This window comes from Lepidochelys kempii, chromosome 3, assembly GCF_965140285.1.
Source record: "Lepidochelys kempii isolate rLepKem1 chromosome 3, rLepKem1.hap1, whole genome shotgun sequence".
Taxonomy (NCBI): Eukaryota; Metazoa; Chordata; order Testudines; family Cheloniidae; genus Lepidochelys; species Lepidochelys kempii.
The window spans coordinates 171,183,290-171,207,606 of record NC_136382.1 but is presented as its reverse complement, the minus strand read 5'-3'; the positions used below and the strand labels follow the sequence as shown (position 1 = coordinate 171,207,606).

Sequence of the window (24,317 nt, the reverse complement as noted above, 5' to 3'; positions counted from 1 at the left end):
GTTGATACTGGTTAAATAGAAAACACAATTCAAAGTATCATTATAAAGAATATGTAAAAGGGATAAACTATTCCTTGTACCTTTGTCACTATAGCGTACCAGTGACAGGCTGTTACAGCTGCTCTAAAATACTACAAAGTGCCATTTTTATTTGAGAGAAGTAATCACAATTTGCTTGGATTTGCTATGTACCAAAATTGTGTACAGATACCATACTTTGAAATGGTAGTAAATAATTTTGATCAAGCAGATCAAGCAGTAACTATGATGTTAAAACAACCTCCTCACACCAATCATTATTTCTTAGGTACAGAATATTCTTGTGTATTCTGTAAGCAATCTATCGAATGTAAAGGGTGTTCGCTATCTGACAGCGTACAGGAAAATGTGATGAGATTACATCTTGGTTACTTTGCTTTTGACCAGAACCATATTTTTCTCTCCAAAGAGGTAATTTTGTTGTGGGGATACTGGAAGATGGGTGGTGCTAAATAACATTTTTGTTGTTAAAGGGATGAGTAAAATCTAGCCAAGAAGGGCTCACAGAAGAAGAAAGTGGAAATTTTCTCATCATCCTTTCCCGATTAGTATCTGAACCTCATTTATAGGTAATACAAAGCTACATTGAGGCTTAATAATTTTTTATTTATACAATTTTCTTTAAATGAACTACTGGATTTGTAAATGGAAAACAGCAAAAAATAATGCAAAAAGGTTATGAAATACTGATTTTTTCCTTATGTACAGTATCTTCACTTAAATATGGGGGAGTGAGGACGGGTGAGGGGTTGTGCTTCCACTCTTACCTCTATTTCCCTTTCAGGGTTCAGATCATGATCCCACAGAATGATTTTTCTGTCTTTCCCACCTCCAGTTAGCAGCATTCCATTCCTCATTTGACACAGTGTGAACACGCTGCCATCGTGAGCTTTGATTTGTCTACTTATTTGATATACACCTACAATCACGAAAAAATATAATGAATGCCACTCATTTTTTTTTTTTATCAGTTTGGATTCCACAAAACTTTGCATTTTGGAACAAGAACTACGTGGCACTGTACAATAAGAAATTGCATTGGATGTTTGAGGCTGTTCCAATGAGTATTACAAACAAAAGGTGGTAGTGTTTTCTTACAGAAAACTAGAAGATAAAACAAAGATCTGCTCACCTGTATGATTATTTTGTGAGATTGCTTCTAAAATTTCTTTGAATTCGCTGCTATCTGAGGGAAAGCATTTCTCAAAAGGGGCAAGAGAAACTTCTAACAATTACTTTTGTGAACTAGGGAGGGAAAGCATTTATCGTGTTATCAGCTGATGTAAAGAATTAAGTTCTTTTGGCAAATGTGACCCTTCAAGAATCCTTGTCTGTAGTCTTATGAGGACCAAAATAAGTGAATCAATTATGGTAAAGTCTCTGGAGCACGACACTCCCACTAAAGGCTCACCTAAAACTCTCTATGTATCAATTATGATCTATTTTGAAATTAAATCAATAGGTGCTCCAAGCGAAGGATCTACCTCCTAAGATCCTGGTGAACGTAGGATGAATAGGACTGGATAGGTAAAAAGGCACAGTGAAAGCAGAAAAGAGGAGAATTCTCAATTTCCAACTGTGTCTGCATTGCCTTCTTCAAACAGAAGAGACTAAGAATTCACCAAAAAATAGTAGTATGATTATTTTATACATTAACTTTAGCAGCTATAGTTCATAACTTTTGAATGTGCAATGTTGTCTAATTTACTAAATTAGGGAGACAACAGTAATACGTAATAATAATAATGGTTAAAATGTTCAGAATTGGTGCTGAGATTTTCAAAAAAGGGCTGCTTAAAGTAAGGCTTCAAAGTCCACATTTAGGCTCCAGTTCAGTAAGTTATTGAAGCATGTGCCTAACTTTAATACATGAGTAGTTCCACTTAAAGTTAGGAACCTGCATAACCAAATAATGAAACATGCATAAGCCTACCAATGACCATTGAGCTAGCCAACGTGGCCACGGTTGACGGTGCTACACTAGACACTGTGTAGCGAAGTTCACAGGCCAGGCTCAATCCTATGAATCCACAGATCTCTGGAGCAGCACTGTGGCTGGTGCCAGGTAGGGTCAGGGCATGCACCCCTTTGTACATTGATATAGAATTTGAGAACCCAGTGTGGTGGGGTGTTTTTGTCCGACATGGCCAAAGAGCATGCAATGCCACTTTCAAATATAACGAGTGACTGAAAGAAGGCCAAACCACGGAGATTATGACATTTCGCATAGTCATACCACTTTATGCACAGGATTTGGTGCTGACAGTGCACATTAAATGTCTCTGCGGCTCCAAGTCTGCCTGTAAGAGGGTCCAGGTTTCTGACCCATATGGCAATACAGGTAGCACACAGGTCTGACAGATCCCAAACTCTGTCTCACCGCAAAGATGGTTTTTCATCCATAAGTGAGGCATGGACTTCATGCAGGAGGTGGCGAGACCTATTCTTGAAGAACATCTGGTTTGCTGCATCTGTTTGAATTCTGCTTGATGCCTAAGTAAATGAACTCAATGCTCTCCACAGTATTTGATCCCACTTGCACTGTGGGTTCTGGTGGCCCAGCTCCAAGGTTCTGGATCTTGGTCTTCTGCCACGAGACATTCAATCCTGTAGTGTGTGTGTGGCCTCTTAGTGGGTGGAGCTGAAATTTTCTGACTTCTCCAAAAGCAGGGCAGCATCATCAGTATAGTTTGGGTTGGTGAACACTTCTTGACTAACCTTGTTTCTGACATGTTGAACAGCAAATCCAAATATCCAATTGACAGCTCAACAGAACAGAACTGGGGAAAGAATGCATTCCTGCTGCACAATTGAGGTTGTGCAGAAACATGGCAAAAGCTGTGGACCTATGTACACTTTTACTGGTACTGGTATGAAGATCGTGCACCAGATTCAGCAGAATATCTGGAACACCAAATCCTTTCTGTGCGAACCAAAGTGCTGATCTAAAGACTGAATCAAGAGCCACTCTGATGTTGATATATGCCATGTGAAGTGGGCATAAGTACCCTGCTAAAGCTGGGACTGATTTTCAAAGGTATTGAGCACGCACGGGATTTATTGGCGCTTGGCATCTTGGAAAATTAGGCCATTGCTATTTATGTGTCTAAATATATAGATTAGGAGCAACATCAAGCACCTAAGTTTGGAAACTTTGGCCAACGTTTAGTAGCATTCCATAATGCTTATATATACAGTGGGAGGTAAGGAATTACTTTGCAAAAGGGGGAAAATGAGGCACAAAGGTTAACATTTTCAAACTTTGATTCCTAAAATCAAACAGCTAAATGAAGTTGAACTGATTTTCAGAGATGCTGGTCACCCACAGTTCCCACTTTATTTAGACCATTTCTTAAAAATATTCCTGGATATAGTTTTAACTTTAGGCACACAAGTTTGAAAATGTTGACCTGAGTGACTTAAGGTCACTCAGCAGCACAGCTAGGATAAGACCCAGAACTCCCAATCTCTAGTCCCATCCTCTAATCACTAGATGCTAACCTCCAGAAGACTGTTATTCACTTCTGAAGAATTAGGTTTCTCTTAAATGCCTATTGTTAGAGGATGTTGCCTTATGCACAGATGTATAAGATACTCTTACGTGAGCACTTCTTAAAATAAACCCTTAGCCTGAAGGATAGGCAAGGCACATGAGCCACAAAGGGCATATCTGCCAATTTCAAATTGTGCCATAGGGTCAGTGCAAAATGGGTACGTTTTCTAGATGTCTACCAGAGGGGACTGTGTCAGATATATATTAGTATTTGAAACTTTGTAGACCCAGTTGATGTTTCCTGATTAATTTGATCCTATGATGCAGTCGAAAATGCTATGAGTCCTTTCAATTACCGATGTGAACACTTTTTTCACAAAAATGTTTTCAAAACACAAAAAAACAAGAAAAAATGGTCTTGGATATAGTTGGCAGTTATTGTGCTATTATATTTACTCAAAGACTATATTTTGAGCACATATGCTCAAATAAATGGGAATTGCCACCTGCGATATGAAGCAATATAAAAAGGCTAGTTTCTAGAGCTTCAAATATTTTCTTAAAAATTAAGAAAAGCAGAGGATATCACTTTACTTAACTGTCTGTAGGGCACAATTTACCAGGTTTTTAAAATCTGGTTTCACACCCTACCAAAAAAAAAAAAAAAGGTGGTCTAGGTAAAAGCTCATCACCAATCCAACATGGTAAACTAACTAAAAAAAAAGCAATTAAGCACATGTATGAAATACTCCAGCCATCATGGGCAAAAACTTTTTAAGATGATCATGGCAAAAGCTATTTGCCCAGATGTTATAAAATTAACTAAACATTTAATATTTTCTTAATTATTTTTCCATTTCAATTAGTGGTTTCAAAAAAACAAAAACAAACAAACAGATTTTCCTATAAAAATAGATTTGCACTTAAAGATTTGCTTCTTACATGACTATTTTCCTGGCATACCAGTTTAAGTCAGAGTGTTTGAAATAGCTGCCAAGTAAAATAATTATCCTTGAATTTAAAAGCTACCTGAGGGCTCAACAGTGCCAGTTCTCCATATGTCTAGTAGCAATTCATTTTTCTTCTTTAATTTTAATGGAACAAAAAGCTCACCCTAAAAAACAAGTTCAATCCAAATGCCAAATCAAATGGTATTTAAAGTATATTTTTGTGTCAGGATTTGAGCACCTGCTTAGTTAGAAACTATTATTATTTGGGTAAATCCTACAGTTCTGTATTACACTTTTTTCTTTACATACAGGTCCTCTTAATATAAGCTTTCTGTATGACAGATATTCATTTGAGACTTTAAAGGTTTCACAAAGCATGCCTCAAGAGCCAAATGTAGTCCATGGAGCCTCCCTGAAACTATAGGGTGAGGACGAGTCTGATTAACTACACTATTTTTATTGCTGGGAAATTCAAACAAAATAATTTCTATTCATTTTGGACCCAGTCCTGCAAGGTGCTGAACAGCTCCAGCAAGGTGTAAAGTCAATGGGCATGTTCATGGGAGTTGTGGAAGCTCAGCACTGTCTAAGATTGGGCTACTATCAAGGAAGATACAAACACAAGCAAATGGTGTGGTCATACATGGATACTTTTAATACAAATCATTATGCAAATTTATAAGGCAACTTATAAGCACCTCTTGGGGTCCTGGCATGTAGCCCATTTAGCCATTTGGGTCAAAAAGGCTGGGCACCCTTGCAGACTGGAGCATTTATATCACTGAATTTCTTTGTCCAGTTCCACTTGGTGCAATGTTATGACAATCGTTCTTATCACTTGCTAAGGGTTCAACCCTCTGGTCAAGCGATCACCTCCCCCTCTTTAGCTCTGCCACTCTAGTGAGGGTTATAGACATTTCTATGGCTGCAATCCCAGATAAAACAGAATGCTTCTCCCTGCCTTTAACAAATGATTCTAGCAGCAGCTGGGAGTGAAACGGCATTGTCATATGCATACTGACACAAAAGAGAAACCAATTAACACGTTTTCACGTGGTTTGTTTTTGCAATACGATTTTATAAAAAAGAAATCAGATTAATCGACCAAAAGGTACCGTTATGATCCTTCTAGTCTGACCTCCTGCATACCACAGGGCATGGAATTTAAACATCAAGCCCAACCATGATAATGACGGTTGCAAAACTCAAGAGAAAGCACTGTACATAATATGGACGGGTTTATTTTGATATTTGTCATCCTAACACAATCTTTTGTATGTATGACTTCTGCAGACCATCATGCTGTAAAATTAACTGTGAGTGTACTGTACCTTTAGGCCCTTTTCCTGGCGTGGATTCTACAGTAGTTTTGCTCCATATAAGCATTATCCCACCTGAGTCTCCAGTGAGCACATCTCCATTCCCCAAAAATGCCAAACACTGCACAAATTTGGGTTTTTCATATTTCTGAAATGGAACAGCAAGAGAAATTAGAGTGTAATTGTGCAGCCACATGCACACCCACATGTGTAAAAAATAGTTTCTAGTTTTCATAATTTATTTCTTCATCCAACACGTATAATAAGGACGGTGGTCCAAATTCATACCTGGCATAAGCGGCTAACTCCACTGACTCCAATTATATTAATTTATGAATCTGGCCTAGCGCAAAAATATTTCTTACCCCAAAAATCCCTTGCTTTCTTGCTAGTGAATTGCCACTCCAGGTCCAAAAAAATATGTGAGATTTGCCACAAGTTATGATTGTGTTTGCGTCAGTTGGATGGAATTCTACAGCAAGCACAACTTCATTTGTAGTCTATAGAAACAAAGAAGAAACCATGAGCTTAATGTAATATTTATTCAGATGGATATTAATTTTCTATTTTACACACACACACACAGTTTTACACAGATAAAAAAGAGTATATAGGGTATTGTGAGTATAAATGTATATATACAAAAACATACACACAGATCTGTGTGGATAAGAATATATATTAGTTTGCTGTTGACTTTTACATTTCTGAAAGATTTCATAAGATTTTTAGCCAGAAAGAGAGGTTTTATTAATCTGAAATGATCTTTTGGCATAGCATTCTTTCCCCCGCTAAGCATGCCTTTTGCAAAAGAAAACAAGAAAAAACACAAGAGATGTTTTTTGGATGAAATAAACAAAAACTTGCTGCTGTCTGATTTCAAGACACATATGAGCATCTCATTGTTTTGGATAATGGATTTATGATAGAGGTAACTCAGCCAATCATAATACACTTGGCTTAAGTTCACTCATTTTCTGAAATCCTATAAAAGTTCTATTTGGTTCTTCCCCCCTGCTCTGAAAAAGCTACATAACTCACAGATAATAAATATAGCCCCCTATAGTCTCTTACTATAAATAGATTGGGACTTTTCACAAGTTGGATGTACCTTTACTGAATAGTAATAGCTAAGCAAATTTTATTATTTTATTAATTTTAAAATAATCTTTCATTTTACCAATAAGATATTTTACAACAGATTCATTTTTTTACAATTTTTTCAGATAAGACTCGTTTGCTATCCAGTAATTAATACAAGTTAAGTGAAACCTGTACAAGACAATACCTTTAGAAGGCAATCTCCGGTGCAGATTCAACAAAGCACTTAATCAAATCTTTGCGTACCTTTAAGTATGTGCATTTAAGCATTGGCTTCAATGGGACTTAAGCATATGCTTAAATACTTTGCTGAATAAGGACCCATGAGAGTATCCCAACTATCCCCATATGTATTTAATAAATTCTTATTCAAGGTCATTAGAAGACCATAGTGATTTTTGTTGGACACCTGTGGTAACTTAAATGATATTTCACTGTATATGTGAAACCACACACGTATATACATAATCATGTATACACATGCACACACAAACTTTAAACCCTATAACTATTAGATTTTAGGGCCCAACCCTGAAAGGTGCAGAGCACCTCCTGAGTGATGCAGAACACCTTTAACTCCCATTAAAGCCAATGGCTGTTGAACATGGTTCAGCAACTTGCAGGATCAGACCCCAAGTTGAAACTCTGGGGCACAACTTGCCTGCATTCCAAGAAATAATTATGACCATCCAAGAAAAAAAAACAAAAAACCCCCCCCACCTCAAGATACCAGATTTCAGGACTGAAGTACTACAGAATTTAGAAACCAAAAGCATTTATAAAATATAAAGAGGTCTTTTTAAATTAACACTTGAAACTGCTGATGTTAATTTTTAATAAATCTTGGAATACCAGGAAAATTCCAGACGACAGGAAGGCTACTAATGTTGTGTCAATATTCAAAAAGGGTAAGAAGGATGACCTAGGAAACTACAGGCCACTTTGTCTAACATCAATCCTGACAAAATAATGTTTAGCCTAAATATGATTAAAAGTTAGCACCAAACAATATCAATAAAACATATGTTTAATGGATTCAGAACCGGCTAATTGATATATCTGAAAATAATAGCTGTCAGTGGGAAACCATCTTTGGACGGGGGTGTTTCTAATGGTATTCTGCAAAGATCGGCAGTAGGCCTGACACTATTCAACATTTTCATCAATGGTCTGGAAGTAAATATAAAATCACTGTGATAAAATTTGCAGATGACACAAAGGACTGGGCTGTGAAAGAGTCCTGAGAGCTAACAGATGTGACAACACTCTCGTCACTTACACACTAATTAGCTGCCCCCCAGAGAAGACTTGACTAAGGAATGGAGTAAACGTAATCAGACTGTGGACTGAGGGTGTTAAGGACTATCCCTATCATTAGCTGGGAGGGTAGTTAAAAAGCACAGGAGGGAAATGCAAAAGGAAAGAGAGAGAGAGGGCTAGCAGAGAGCAGGGGAAACAAATTCTCCAGCTGGCAAAATTGTTTCCTCTTCCTTTCCCTGGAGAAAGGGCTGAGGAGCGAAGGACAGGGTAGGTAGAAATGCTGCATGGGGGTTGTGATGGTGTCTTGGCAGAGTTAACAAATAACTCACAGACATCTAGAGAATGTTGGTGAGGGAAGGAGAGAAGCTTGCCCTGTTACAAGGGCAGTCATACATAGTAATCTGGAACACTTGGTAAGCTAGGCCCAATCAAACAAAATGTGTTTTAATACAGCCAAATGTAAAGCTATAGATCTAGGAACAAGGAATGGAGGTCAGACCTCCAGTTCTGGTGCCCACATTTTAAAAGGATGTAGGAAAAACTGAAGAGGGTGCAGAAAAACAGCTACAAAAATTATTCGAAGGGTGGAAAAAATGCCATACAGTGACAGCCTTTAAGAGCTCGATCTGTTTAGTTTATCAAAATGAAAACAGTGTATAAGTACTTTCATGGGGAGAACATACTGGGCAGAATGGCTGGAAGCTGAAATCAGACATATCCAAATAGGAACTAAGGCACTTTAAAAAAAAACCAAAAAAAAAACAAAACCAAACAGTGAGGATGATGAATCATTGGAGAAAACTAACTAGAGCAGTGGTTTTCAAACTTTTTTTTCTGGTGATCCAGTTGAAGAAAATTGTTGATGCCCGTGACTCAACGGAGCTGGGGATGAGGGGTTTAGGGTGTGGGAGGGGCTCAGGGCTGGGGCAGAGGGTTGGGGTGCAGGAGGGAGTCAGGGGTCTGGGCTGGGGGATGAGGGATTTGGGGTGCAGGAAGCGGCTCCAGGTTTGAGATGGGGGCTCAGGGCTGGGGCAGGAGGTTGGTGTGTGGGATGGGGGCAGGGCTCTGGGTGCAGGCTGAGGATGAGGGGTTTGGGGTGGAGGAAGGGGCTCTGGGTTTGGAAGGGGGGCTCAGAACTGGGGTAGGGGATTGGGGCACGGGATTCAGGCATGGGCTTACCTCCGGCAGCTCCCAGTCAGCTGTACAGCGGGGGTGCAGAGACAGGTTTCCTGCCTGTCCTGACACCACAGACTGCGCTGCACCCCGGAAGTGGCCAGCAGCAGGTCTGGCTCCTAGGCAGAGGCATGCAAGCAGCTCAGCGCAGCTGTCACCGACAGGCATTGCCCCCCCCAGTTCCCATTGGCCGCGGAGCTGGTGCTCGGGGCCGGGGGCAGCGCGTGGAGCCCAGTGGCCCCCCACCCACCTAGGAGCTGGACCTGCTGCTGGCTGCTTCCGGAAGCAGCGCGGTGTCAGAACAGGCAGGGACTAGCCTGCCTTAGCTGAACAGCACCGCCGACGGGACTTTTAATGGCCCAGTTGGCGGTGCTGACCAGAGCCGCCACGAGCCAGTGTCTTACATTCCGACCCACAGTTTGAAAACCACAGAAGTGATGGGTTCTTCATCTGCTGATGTTTTCATATGAAGACTGGATGTCTTTCCAGAAGATATGCTACAGCCAAACACAAGTTATGGTCCAGTACAGGGTAAAAGGGCGAAATTTTATGGCCTGTGATGTAAAGGAGGTCAGACTAGAAGATTTAATAATGTATTCTGACCTTAAGCTCTATAAATAGCTGAATATTGTACATCTCATCAGGCAGCCAGCAACTTCCATCTAGAGATTATCTTTTCATTCACATTTCAGAATGGGATAAGGGTCAGAAAAGAGAAAAATACTGTAGTACCATATCGTAAACATTTTAAAACTTAAGGGCTGATTCTGGTATAAAACAGAAGAAATTCCACTGAGGTCAGTGGAGGTAGTAGAGCAGTGTAAAACAAAGGTGAAACCAGAATCAGGACAGTAATATTTTCAAACATAACTGTATTTTGATGACGCAACATTAGTTTCCATGAAAACAAATGGCAAATCAAAATATCGGAGAACTGGAAGCCAGAAAATCCCTCTCAGTAGTCAGTTCTGGCTGTCATAGAGTCAGCTCTAAAATACTTATCCTTACCTTATGTTCATGTTTTTGACCCTTGCTTCCAAACAAAGAGGATGGAAAAGCTGCTGACAGAGAGCAGGCAGCTGACAGTGTAAGAGTAAGAACTCCCACTTGTAGATTTTGGCTACACCTAGATGTGCCAGTTTCAAAAAGCAGTAGCAAATTTTATTTATCCTTTGGCCCCTTAAACTCCCCAGGACTTCAAAGAGAAAAAGCATTAATGAAAAAAGTTTTTCTCCCCTTAAGGAGTCACTTTGCTTTTAATGGTCTTTATACTTGAAACCCTTTAAAATTTTATTTTAAAAAAATGTTGAAATATTCATATCCCCATATATAAAATCAAGAACAAATAGTGTGTGGTGGAGTTATACTATGCACTGGGGCTTCTCGGATGATAGAAGATTGCCTTTGGATTTGTGCCTCTCAGTGCACCAGATGCATACATAGATAGCCACATGAGAATAAACTGCACATGTGCTGTATAAATTATATCTCAGAATATTTGCTTAAGCAAAGTGTCCTATTTACCTTTATCTCTGCTACCTTTGATTTCCGCTGCCAGTCCCATACAGTCAACATGTGCTCGTTAGAGTCATCAATCACACACAAATGAGAACCTGAATCCTTTAAAAAGAAAGCCATAGACAGTGTTGTCATATCACATTTTAAAATAGGATAAGGTATGATTTAAAACCAAACACAGCAGTAGTATATTACAAAATCACTAGAATGCACAAATAAATATTGTGTCTATGTGAATAAGCAAAAGTTTAATATATTTGGATATTTTCCTTTATACTTGGAACTGTGAAATCTAAATTCAGCTTATCATCATTTCCCAATAAACAAATGAACCACACTTTAGATGGTATTCTGGTAGACTTTGAAAGCAGGCATTGTCAAGTCCGCCTCACCACCACCTTTTAATACCTTTTTAACCCTATTGTTTGCATAAAATACAAAATGTTTTGTCATCTACCACACTTGTCCCTTCCCATTTGGAAAATATTTTCCTTGTCTGTTTCATTTGGGACATGTAACTTTCTTGGTTCATTTCTTTAATTGTGACAATAATATTAACACTTAGCATATATATCATGTTTTATATTTTCAAAGCTATGTATACACAGCCAATTTAGACCTCACAGCAATAACTGTTAGAAGCTCCATTTTGCAGATAGGAAAACTGAAGCACAGAATACATTATTAAAGTAAGAGCATGTCTAGGTATCAAATTTAAATGTCTGTTCTCCCTCTGCAATAGGCGGCAGCTTAGCATTTAAGTTTTACATACTGTAAACAGTTTAAATGTTTTACAACAAGAAGTTACTGAATAAAAAGAATCAATGATAACATAGTTAGGGACAAATTTTAAAAGACAGGCCCAGGATCCTTGGGGCAAAAATATGCAGTATTTACAAATGAACATGGGGGGCGGGGGGGTATTATTGTAGTACCATATAAAAAGCAGGCATTTAAGTACCCATTGGTGAACAGATTTGGGACCTTCTTTTTCTTTTAAATGTGGTTCCTAGAGTCCTACCTACATTCACTAACAGATTATGACAATTTTCAGGTGGCTGAAATTTTAACCTTAAATGACAGTACAATTTCCCTTTAAAAGTGAATTTGAAACGGAATGCTAAGTGTATAAAACTAAACTAAGAGGCCTTATTCTTGCTTTGGTTACATGAGCTGCTCTTATTGGGATTAGTGGGATCTGTAGAAAACTATGGCCCTAGGATATTTCCTGCTTATTGTCCCTATAAGGCACCATATGACAGCTATGTTTGGGATGTAAAATGCTTGTTTTTAAATTATGTGTTGTTAGATTATTATGGCTAACCTGAAAATGTAGCCCTAATTGGTCTAAGCTGTAGCTGCAAAATGGCACTAACAAAAATGGATGCTGGCCCTTACTGTTCTTCTAAGATTTTTTTGATGGCATTTTCTCTACTTCTTAGAAAATAAGACTGAAAACTTTTAGAGGTATAAGAGAGGTCTTTTAGAGGCGATGAATGTATGACATTGAAATTGCATTGATACAGCTCTGTGGGCTATAATTGTGTGCTCTAACGAGCTGGAGGAAATAATGGTGTTGCCTTAAACTGTACTATTTTGTTTCTATAATATGCTGGGGAAGGTGAACATTTATTCTTTTTAACAGCAAAGTTTTTTTTGTCACTTCTTGAGGGCACAGCTCAAACATAATTAACAATAATAATTTTAGCAGCATAACTAAGCACCAATTTAATCTTGTTTTATTTATTTAATTTCTTAATTGTGGGAGATTTTTTCTTTTAATTGGGGATAAAGGGAGATGGCATCTTTACTGCCCTACATATGGCTTTGGCACCCTACCAGGAGGTCCTTATTCATACACACTTATGGCAGGTGTGCTCATTTAAAAACCACATTATGATGGATGATCTAACTGGATGATAATATGAAAGGCCTGAAGGGAAGAAGTAATTTGGAGCCCTAGGTCCCTCGATTGCCGTAATGATGGACAATGGTAGATATGAAAGAATAAACCACTGAGGACTAGACTAGGTGTCTGGAATTGGATATCAGCCCCTGGTTTCAAATGGGGAATAATCTCAGAATGCAGAGCACTGGTTGGCAGAGACCTTCCACAACAGTTTCTGCAGTTTAATGACAAGGAATGAATGACATCCTAACTTTGCATATATTACTGAAAACTTGCTGTGATACTGAAGAATTAGCCCAGATATCGCCGAAGAGATACTAAATTCAATCTGAGGCACAGGCTGGCTGGGGTGGTGGAGTGGCTGTGCTTACTGCTTGTAATCTTAAACGCAGATCATCTCCTCAAAATTGGGTATGTTTCAACATGGTCAACTAGTGTAAGTGTCATAGAACAAGATAAACATGGGACTAAGTAGTTGTTTACAGCCCACCCTCTGTATCTAGGATTTCCTGGCTGAGTTCCCAAATGTGACCATGGAATCAACTTAGTCTTAGAGTCACTGAGGCTAATGATCCTGGATGAATTATGTCCACGAAAACAATGACTCTTCTTGGTTGACTCAAGATGTCCTGGCCTCTGACAACCACAGAAAAGTCACAGGTGGTTCACAGATTTACACAAAGCTGGTTGCACTCTGGATTTTATTTTAGATATAGTACTGGTGACTTGAGGCTGGAGGAGTGCAGATTATACTTGGCTAGAGTAAGAGCATGAACTTCATTTACTTTGAGGTTAAACACCACCTTCCGGGTAGGGAATCTTTTTTATTGTGCCACCCTGAGATTAATGGACCCAATCAGGTTTCTGAAATCTCTGGAGGAGAATATTATGCAACAGATGGGCAACTGTTAATAGCATGTCGTGATTTTCTGATTATGTTTTATCATCATCTACTCCTGCGGTGTTTCACACACACACCTTCCCTCCTAATCTTCTGAGCAGCTCACTTAGGTATTCAGATGATCTGCAACAGATTAAACATGCTGGGAGAGGTACAATGCAGATGACAAAAACGACATTTTGGGATTTTATCAATCATGACAAAGAATTTTGAAGTCTTATGCCATGGCCATGATGGAAGCAAAGAACACTCTTCTCCAGCATATCATCATCTAGGAAGTCCCGATCAAAAGCATCATTCTGGTTAGTAGACCATCTGATTAATTTGATCCACCCCTACATACACCCACATGAGTCCTTCTCACTGTGAGGAATGTTCTATCCACTTTATAGATCAGATTGTGTTTGTCTCACCCGGATATAGAATTGTTTCTTATGAAGTAAACAAAGTCGTCTCTGATTAGCTTCTTTGATTCAGCCAGACTCACTCCGTAAGGTTCTGCTGAGCTATTGGGAAGTTTTGGGCTGCAATTTGAGAAATACATTCCTACTGGTGGGACATCGACTCTACTCTTGATAGACACAATCAATACCTCCCTAAGCAAGGCCAAAGTGCTAACATCTCTCAAGCAATCAATTGTTATTTCTTCTATTCAAGAAACTGCCTCATAATATTGATAATCTGGCAAATTATTGCTATGTCCTCTTTGAGGAAGATTATGACAAGGAAATTCTTCCATTTTCTGGATTTCCGATTACTGGAAACCCTTTCAAACTTTGTTTAGATCTGGCTACAGCTGAGAAACCACCCTGACACAGGACTTTAGAAGTCACTTTCCTCACTGATCTGGCAAGGTACACCAAAAGGTCTATATTTTTGCACAGGCCTTTGCCTGAAGAAGAGGTATGGCATGAGAGAATGAAAGGTTACTTGGAACAGGGAGTTGTTGATTCTTTTAGTTCAGTATTTATCAGAGTTTTCCCAGCTAAGATACAAAACCTAGGCATGGCTTCTTGCCATGAATTATCCACATTCCACAGTCTTTTACAGTCACAAAGAATTGTGCAATTGCAAAGAAACCACAGCTGATTTCAATTGCTGAGGATGGGGAAAACCTGATGGAAACAAATGGGGCACTGGGTCAAAAGCCTGGTGAAGAGGAGGTAGAGCAGGGCAGGGACTGCTGATGGGTGGGGACTGGTTGCCATGAGCTGCTTGCAGCAATATGAGGCCTGATGCGGGTGCTGGGTGATCAATGGGCTGCAGTGTGAGAAAGGAGGAGCTGCTATTGGATAGCACTTCTCCCTTCTCCTCCCAACCCAACTGTACTCTATCCTCAGGTGATGGTAGCTGGCTTCCTCTTCCATGAATAGAGATGGTGTTGAAGTGGGAAGGGATGGGGAGAGGGGATACCAGATTGAGCAGGACAGCAACATCTTCTATTCCCCTTCATTTCCCCATCTACAGGGCACAGAATTATACTGTATTTGATTCTCAACCAGTGGGGTCAATATCCATGTGAGAATCACTGCTTGGGACAAATTTTTCAGGGTGGGTGTACTTAAAGGAAACTAACGATTAATGTATGCATATCTGGCAAATCTTATGGGAAGCAAAATTATGATTTTGAAATGAAACATATTCCAGAGTTTAATATTTTCTCCATATTCAGCAGATTTGATAAGACTTTTTCCATTAAAAAATGCAGGGCAGGCTGGACAAATGATTTTAGCAAAATCTATATTTGTTTTATATAATAGTCAAAATTAACAAAATGAAACAGCTTGATAAAGTTACTAACAATTTTTCTGGTCACAAGCTTTTGATGACCTAGATAACAAGATTGCTCGTATTTGGTCTAAATTTTTAAAACCTTTATGCTTGCCATTAAGAGGAGCTGATAAGACATTATTTCTTAAGCAGACGGAAGTGCAAGCAAGGGGTTTGTTGTTTCCTGTCCTAGGATGAAACTCTAGTACGACGCAGAGAGAAAATAAATACTTTGCATCAGAACTTGCCAAGATTCATCTTCATGAACTTCCTAACAAACAAATCTTTCAACATGTGTTGAAACAGAAATGCAGTACGGCCTTCTCAATTTCTATTCTACGTATTTCTCGTAAACTGTTTATTGGTTGTACTATTCTGCTGCCACTATTTTACATGTGTAACTTTCTGGGGGTTTTCCTAGAACTATTTTCATTGCCCTAAGTTGTTTTAATGCAATGTATTTAACTTTCCAAACATGCTTCAGTCCCAAGATAGTTCAGCTAGAAAACCACAGTACATATAACACCTACAGGTGTTTCTGTCTGACTTACATACAGTATGGTAAATTATTAAAAAAATGCAATTTTTTTCTTACTGCTTTTGAAAAATCCAGACACCCCACTCCACGCTCGAAAGTGCCGAGGCCAATAACCTGCTGTGTCATCAGGCTCACTGAGTCCCATACTCTAACATGGGGCTGCAAAGGCTAAGTAAAAGCAATTTGATAAAAACTGTTACTGAAGGCTAAAATGTCACATGCAGATTTAATCTTACATTAAGCAGATACTGACTTCTGTTGATGTCAACACCACGAATTATTGACCTGTAAAGTAAATATTGACTGAAGTGAAGATAAATAATTATACATTAACACCTTACATTTATATAGCACCTTTAATCTCAAAGGATTCTAGGCAAGATTTACAGACTTCTGTATAGCGACTGCTTTACCTATCACCTCTGGGATGGAAACAGAGCAGCGTTGTCCAATTTAAAATGCAGGGCAAAATGTAAAATACCTAAGCTGAAATTTGGCCAATATCCTGATCACACACACACACACGACCTGGGTTTTATCTCATACCAAAAATGGCACATGCAGTGCCATGCAGTGCATCCTAGCATTGAATCAGGTTAATGCTTCAGAACTGACTCAGGTTAGACAGGACTGAATCACCTACACCCCGCTTCCTGCTGCAGCTTTTTCCATGGTGATGTTCCATCCAAGTGATATCCAGGCCCAAACCTGCTTGATTTCACATATTTGACAAGGCCACAGCCCACGATGGCTTAGTATAGCTTAAGAATAAAGTCAGTATTCACCACAAAAAGATAATAAATCATGATGTTGACAGAAAACAATTCTAAAAGGATTACTTCAACAGCCGTGCAATGGAAATCTTAACTGTAAACAATACCAACAATAAAATTACAATTATTCTTTGCAGCAAAATGGGATGAATTGCAAAGTCTAAGTATTGGTCTTATTTACAGTGCATCTACTACTTGGACCACGTTCATTATAAAATTCTACTGTATGTCATACTAGCTATATTAACTCAGTAAAGATGAACTGATCATTTAAATTCCAACAGACCAGTTTAACAGCCATACGCAGGACTGGTTATGGGTACTCTCACTCAGCTGGGTGAACTTACTGTACAGCTTGCCAAACCCTCAAGTCTTGCATAGCTCATGAAGTCAGGTTTCCTTTTCCTTGAGGCCATAAGAGTACATGGGGGCCTCTAGTTTGAGTCAGAATCTCTTTCCCTTGGGGAGAAGACTGACTAGAATAAGTGTGGAAATCCTATGGCCCTCTTGCACGGATTGCAAATTCCACATTTGTGTGGGAAAGAGAAGCAGAAATATGTGATGCATACCACACGAAAAAAGGCTTTATAAACTTCTGCTCTTTATAATGTGCAGTTGTGTACTTGATTTGTATTCATTTTCTTATGCTAGAGGAATTCACAATCACCTTAAAAACAGGAAAAATAAATATTTATCTAAATGTAACACACACACAAATCATAAATAGAGGATCGAGGGATGAAAAGAATGAAGTATGTATGTTTTATCCTGATTTTCAAACAAGATACTATTCCTCAGCAGCTCTATTACTCACCCTTCCATCTTTATCCACTCCAGCTAGCTGTCCTGTGGCAATCCTAATTTTGTCTGGATGAACTGCAAGGCTAAGAAATAATGTCAACATGGAAGATATTTGTTAGGGATATTCCACATTCTAATGCCCTGCTTTTGCCATTACAGCTCTTCAAAGTGAGATGCAATTTTGTAGTCCTTTTATCTGTGTGAACAGACGTTTCACACAAAATATGCACACAGGAGCAAAGAAAAGATTTTGGGTAAAATTTTCTAAAGTGCTTAAGTGACTTAGGAGCCTACGTTTTATTTTCAAAAATGACTTAACTTAGGATCATAAGTCCCACAGACTTTCAATGATACAGTCTTGACAATTTTTGAGTCATACTACTTCAGGTATGTGTTATCTAAAGATAGCCACACTGGTGAAAATCCTTAGTGTAGAAGGATAAATTGGTATAAGCCACTGTTTGTTCATGTGCATGTTATATTGCTTTCTAGCAGGTGTAAAACACCCCAGATACTGTAATTTGAAAGCATACTGCCTGAATCTGAGGCCAATAATCTGGGTGTCATCTTTGACTTAGTTCTCATCCACTTTCTCTGTAACATCTGTAAGATGAGTGAGTCAGTGGAGGAAGGCAAACAGAGGGTTGATGTGGTCAGAATAATGGATCAGGAAAATCAGTCCAGCACAACATCGTGACTGAATGTAAAGGGGGCAAGATTGGAGGCATCAAGGCCATAGGAAGTGATTACAGTAAATAAGTCACAAAACAATAAGGGTCTAGACAATATATTTTGTTGTCTGTACAGACAGAAAGACCACTTCACCAACACATCGAACATCCTTCTCACCTTTATGGCCTTCCACCAGATAAACCTACATTACTTCTCCAATAGAACATCTAATTAAAGTCAACCATTGCCTTTCTTCTGCTAAGGATACTGGCCTTGACTGCCTGCTTTCCACATGAGCATCTTTGTGCTGACTCCCAGGCTATCCATTAATCCTTAGGAATAACCCCCTTTCAAAGTTTGCAAAGCCACTACCCAACTTCATACTTTTGTAAATCCTCCTTAAAACCTACCTTTGACATAATGTCTGCAAATCACTCCCACCTGGCTTTGGCTGGGCTGATGACAACTCTGACCAGTATTCTGACTAGTTTATGCTGCTATTCCTGCCTCTAGTACACTGCTCCCCCACATCTGTGTATTCCCATCACTTTCTGTTTAAATCCAAGACTAAACTCTCTGAGGCAGGGACTGTCTTGTTGTCATGTGTTTGTACAGTGCTTAATACAGTGGAGCTCTAATCAGGGCCTCCAAGCACTGCTGTGATGGAAAATAATAAAAATGACAAAGATGACAAAATAATAATAAAGCAACAAATGCCCCTTCAGTTGGAGGATATTAAATGAATATGAAGTTGTATCACAATAAATTATGGTATAGTCACACAAGCAGGCATTTATAACCAGTTGTTATATACCAACCATTTAACACAGTCTGTATGACCCAAGTAGTGTCGCTGAGTTCTCTCTTCATAGTTAAATAATACCACTATTGATGCTATGAAATATACTATTTCCCCGGTAGGAAGGAGATATACGTTGGCTCGACAATCTCTTCCACGATACCCATATCTTTTTTAAAAAGTCAAGGTTTTAAATAAAATAGCGTATGAGGATCAGTTTAGAAAGGCTTCCCTGTGGAGTTCTCAAATGTTAATACCTTTTCCTTTTTAATTTCCCTTGTGAACCTCTGAACCAGACATTATCCTCATCAAGGAGCATTACATTTGCACCAATATGTAGCTTTAACAAAAAATATTGCACATGCAGAAGAGTTCAGGAAACCAATATGCTGTCAGTTGTTCCCATTAACAGAAAAAGAAAGCATACATAAAAATATGCAGAAGTATGAAGCATGAAACAGTGTCAGTTTATAAAGTGTAAATGTGAAATTTCATTAGGTAATAAGAGCACTCACTGTACCGCCTTAACGTGTTTCACAGCAACAGAATTGCGTCAGACAGCAGACTTTGTACTTTTGCATTCCAGAGTACAAGTGTATCAGTTCCACTGGGCCTCTTAAAACAAGTGTGTGAAAATTCCAAATGCTCCTCAGAAAAAGGCAAGATACTGCAAAGCAGCTCCACCATTTGGGAAATGGAAATTTAAATATAAAAAGGTCGTTAAAAATAAGACCAAAGAACAAGATAGGACTAGATAGGTACATTTACCCAATCCATATTAAGTTGAGGGGTGTGGGAGATATGGTGGAGGGGGGAGGGACCCATGCTGATCAGTGGATACAGAGCCTTTACCGATTTCAAATCCAACCTAGTTCAGTAGTGCTTAAACCTAGTTACCATATAGCTGCTTGGTGTCCTGTGTAAGGAGGTTATGTTTATTTAATGTACCTATCTGCTCCCGTTTCAATCCTTAGGCTCATTACTTACAATTACAAACACTAACTTTACCAGAATATAAAATAACATCTATAAAACCTTAAAAACAGATTTACTAAAATACCTTCCCCACTATCACCCTGCTGTCAATGACAACTTCCCACCTCAGCACCTGGTATCCCACAGGAAAGTAGGGAGAATACACTGCAATAAAAGACCCATGGCACAGCCATAGCTAGCCCAGGTGAGCTGACTTGGGCTGTCAGGGCTTGGACTGTCAGGCTAAAAATTGCAGTGTAGATGTTCAGGCTTGGGAAACCCAGAGGTGAGTCTCAGGCTACATCTCCACTACCATGGTAGGTCTACCTATGCTACACAACTCCAGCTACATGAGTAACGCTGCTGGAATCGACGTACCTTAGGTTGAGTTACCATGGGGTCTACGCCGCAAGGGGTCAACGGCAGAAACTCTCCTGTCTACTTACCTTATCTTCTCGTCGGGGGTAGAGTACAGGGGTCGACTAGGGAGCGATCTGCTGTCGATTTGGTGGGTCTTCACTAGACCTGCTAAATCGACCACTGGTGGATCGATCTCAGAGCGTTGATCCCGGCTGTAGTGTAGATGTAGCCTCAGAGACTGGGCTCCAGCCTGAGCCTGTATATCTACACTGCAATTTTTAGCCCCACAGCCAAAGCCACTTGCGCCTGAGTGAATTGACTCGGTCTCTGAAACTTGGTACTGCTATTTTTTTATTGCAGTCATAGGCGCCAACTTTCCCTGGCACCGGTGGGTGTTCACACCCCCCCTGCCCTGGCCCTGCCCCAACTCCACCCCTTCCCCGCCCGTTCCCTGCCCCTATTCCAACCCCTTCCCCAAAGTCCCACCCCAACTTTGCTCCCTCCCGGCCCCATCGGACCCCTCCCCAAATCTCCATGCCAGCCCCGCCTATTCCCTGAGCACACTGCGTTCCCCCTCCCCCCCTCCCTCCCAGCACTTGCCGCGTGAGACAGCTGTTTCGTGGCGGCAAGCACTGGGAGGGAGGGGCGAGAAGCGGGACGCAGTGCACTCAGGAGAGGAGGCGGAGGTGAGCTGGGGGGCAGGGCGGGGAGCTGCTGGTGGGTGCAGAACACCCCCATGGGTGCTCCAGCCCTGGAGCACCCACGAAATCGGCGCCTATAATTGCAGTGTAGATGTACCTTAAGAAACTCTTCCAGTGTTGCCCTGAAAGCCTCCAAAAATGGGCTCTGCTCAACTAAGCAGGCAGGAAGTGAAATTCATAGTCAAAGGTCCTGCACAGAGAATGCCCTACCATGAGCCCTTCCTTAAAAAAATAAAACCAGAGGGCTGCTAGGCTGGATAACAACTGTGGCTGTACCTTAGGAGGAGAGAGGTGAACTGGCAGCCTGAGCTCTCTTCCTAGTGGACAGGCATACTGTTTAGATGAGGTTGCTAAATTATGAAAACTAAAAGACAAATGTCTTTACCCATTAAATTTACTTTGCCACAGTATATCAAACATTCCCAGCAACAGTATTTTGTCCAACCAGACAGCTAGAGATGGGGAAAGGAAATTAACAGATAAGAGAAATTTTGTCTGTTGATGGCATTAGTGAAAATCCTAACAATAGGGAAGTGACTAGCAGCGAACTTCCAGAATTGATGGTGACAGACCAATCATAACATTATCTCTTTACCACAGTATGAAGAGTTGTGTTCTAAATGCAGTTTCTTGGGGAAGAGTAGATCTTTGTTGTCAAGTGTAGTAAAGGAGCATAATGATAAAGGTTTATTTGGATTGACACCTTTGCATGTTCAACCTAGACCAGTGGTTCCCAAACTGGGGTTCGTGAATCCCTGGGGATTCGCAAAATGTTACAGGGGGTTCTCGGGAAAAAATTCCCTAATGGCGGACAGAGCTCTCCCTTGGGACTTCCAAGCAGATCAAAGCAAGCATATCTATCGCAGTAAGGAGATTTAAACATCAAGACTCCTTATAAGAAATAGAAAGGGAGGTGGATATTTTTTGCTGTTTTTAAAATTAAATAGGCAGCTAGTATTGTTTTTAAAATTATTATGAAGAACAAGTTTAAGCTTTGTTGTAACCTGCGTTGTTTGCCTGGACTGCTCAAGACCTGAACGCTTGTGTAGGAGGAACTCTGAGTTGGCTTCTTAAATACTTTCATACTGTTTCACATCTGATACTCCTTGCTGAAACATAGAATCCTTGTCTTATAACAGGATTATTCAAAGTGATACAAGCTACGAAAGTGAGATCTTGGAAGAGTGTTGCTGTTTTCATAATGTAATAAAATACTGTAATGATAAATAATAAATAGTGTGTAATAAGTATGCCATAAAAACAAATTTTATATTTCCAAGATCACTGCTTTTATAATTTATACTCAGGTAAAGGAGAAAATCCCTGGAAATATTCATTTTTAGGAGGGGGTTCACGAGGCTTGACATTTTAGTGAAAGGGGTTCATAGGTTGTTAAAGTTTGGGAATCACTGACCGAGAACACCGTTAGGGACTTAGCAGATCGGGCATTGAACCCTGATGGTGTAAACAGGTGTTTTACAGCAGAAGCTATCAGTGGAAAGCTACAAATTTTGGCAGATAAAACAGTGGAGGGAAAAGGGAGTGGTGGGTTAAAGAGATATTTGTCCACTGGACTTTCTCTCAGCAAGATTGGAAACTGATGCAAAGAACACTGCCCCCAAATACTGTGTGTGTGTGTGGGTTTACTTATTGTTTGCATACTTTTGAATCATTGTTGCTGTGTTTTCCCAAAATTAATGCTGTTCTCTCCCCCCTTGCTAATGGTTTTCTTTTTTGTTATACACAGAATTGGTGGTTGCAAGTGGGGAAGCTTTGCCTCTTAGAGGCACTGGTACAAATTTCTCTACTCATCCGCTGGGGGGTGCCTCTTTGTGGTTCATCTGGGGATTAGCTCTCAACCAGTCTGGTGCCCCTTCCTTCGGTTGCTTGCCCTATGGTGTCTTTCTCTCTCTCTGGACTTGATTGCTCCCTCTTTATAACCTCACGGCTACAGTGGATGTAGGTTCCACAGCTTCTCCTTTCCGAAGCACTGATATTCTCAGCCTTTACACTATCTATTACTCAGCAGGACAAAAGGAAAGAATGAGTAGTTTTAATTTACTTTGCTAAGATGACACATCTAATGACAGAATGTCTATAGACAGTAGTACTAGGACACAGGGTCCTTTCATCTTGATCCCTAGCAGACAACCTGACCGTCGCTCACATCATCAATGCCACTAGCATGATTGGTAGTTTGGGCATTGTCAGCAGAGCAACCAATTATTGGACTGAAGTATGCCCTAGAAGTTTGTCTGCTCAATGTGAATACAATGGAGAAGAATCAAATTAGCTTACACAATGCTGACCACAACTTTTACGGGTGAGTCAGTGCAGATCAGGACAAATCACGTTCAGCATCATTTCCCACAACAGACTAACCCCATGATGCTGCAAATAAACTGTCCTAGTTTACACTGATGTAAAATTGTGATCAGCATCATGTCACCTAACTTCATTCCTCACAATCAAATACAAACACAATACCATTTCATAATGCAGACCAGCCCCTAGAGACAAGTCCCTTCATTTGAGGGTTCAAGTGCATTGGTGGTGCAAATATGGGGAAATTTTCACTCTGTGGCTCGTTCTCTACCTGCTTTGTGGATAAATAGCAGAAGATTTAGGGGTTTTATTCAGCACCTTTCACCTCATCAAAACCTCCTAAAAACCAAGAGAAAAAGTCTCACAATGGTCCATTACAAAGAGTGTACGTGAATGTGTCTGAAATCAAAATCTTGCTTTTTGGAAATAATATTCTAATGAAACAATTTTGAGAAGTTTTCCTTTTTTTCCTAGTTAAAATAAAGATGTAATTAGTTCCAATAAAAAATAAATACAGGAGTATATGGTGTGACTGCTCAGTGCATGGAAATTTATGAAGTCTATCTTTATGGCTCTTTAGTGCCAGTAAACTTAAAAAAACTGTTTTGTCAAGGAAAATTAATTTTTCTGATTTAAGCAAATTCCATAATTATAAGAAAAAACACGAGATTAGATTTTTAAAGAAAAATCACAAAAGAGGAAAAGCAAATATTTAAGGATACATCCACTCCAGTTTTAACTTCTCAGGAGGCAGTTCTGTCCTAATGTCATCATAATTTTCTACATCAGAAGGAATGAACATTGTGATTGGTCGACCCCGCATGAACATCTTAATATACTCTCCCTCTGTTGAAACAAAAAAATATTAATTGCAATGATTTTACTTTCTGTGTTCAATTTTAATGAATTCCTCAATACTAAGCTAAGAGAGACTCAAAGA

General features: G+C 39.7%; 1 protein-coding gene across 7 annotated transcripts in view; it reads right to left on the bottom strand.

Moving 5' to 3' along the window:
• The window catches only part of EML4 (EMAP like 4), a 257,086-nt gene that overhangs the window by 40,655 nt on the left and 192,114 nt on the right, over positions 1-24,317 (bottom strand). For all 7 annotated transcript variants that reach the window (XM_073339049.2, XM_078852282.1, XM_073339047.2 and 4 more), the window contains 8 exons: positions 24,100-24,223; positions 19,036-19,185; positions 17,559-17,628; positions 16,029-16,139; positions 10,860-10,955; positions 6,167-6,301; positions 5,814-5,949; positions 807-958 (listed from right to left, as the gene is read on the bottom strand). In XM_073339049.2, the coding sequence (XP_073195150.1) occupies positions 807-958; positions 5,814-5,949; positions 6,167-6,301; positions 10,860-10,955; positions 16,029-16,139; positions 17,559-17,628; positions 19,036-19,185; positions 24,100-24,223 (974 nt within the window). The remainder of the gene's footprint in view (positions 1-806; positions 959-5,813; positions 5,950-6,166; positions 6,302-10,859; positions 10,956-16,028; positions 16,140-17,558; positions 17,629-19,035; positions 19,186-24,099; positions 24,224-24,317) is intronic.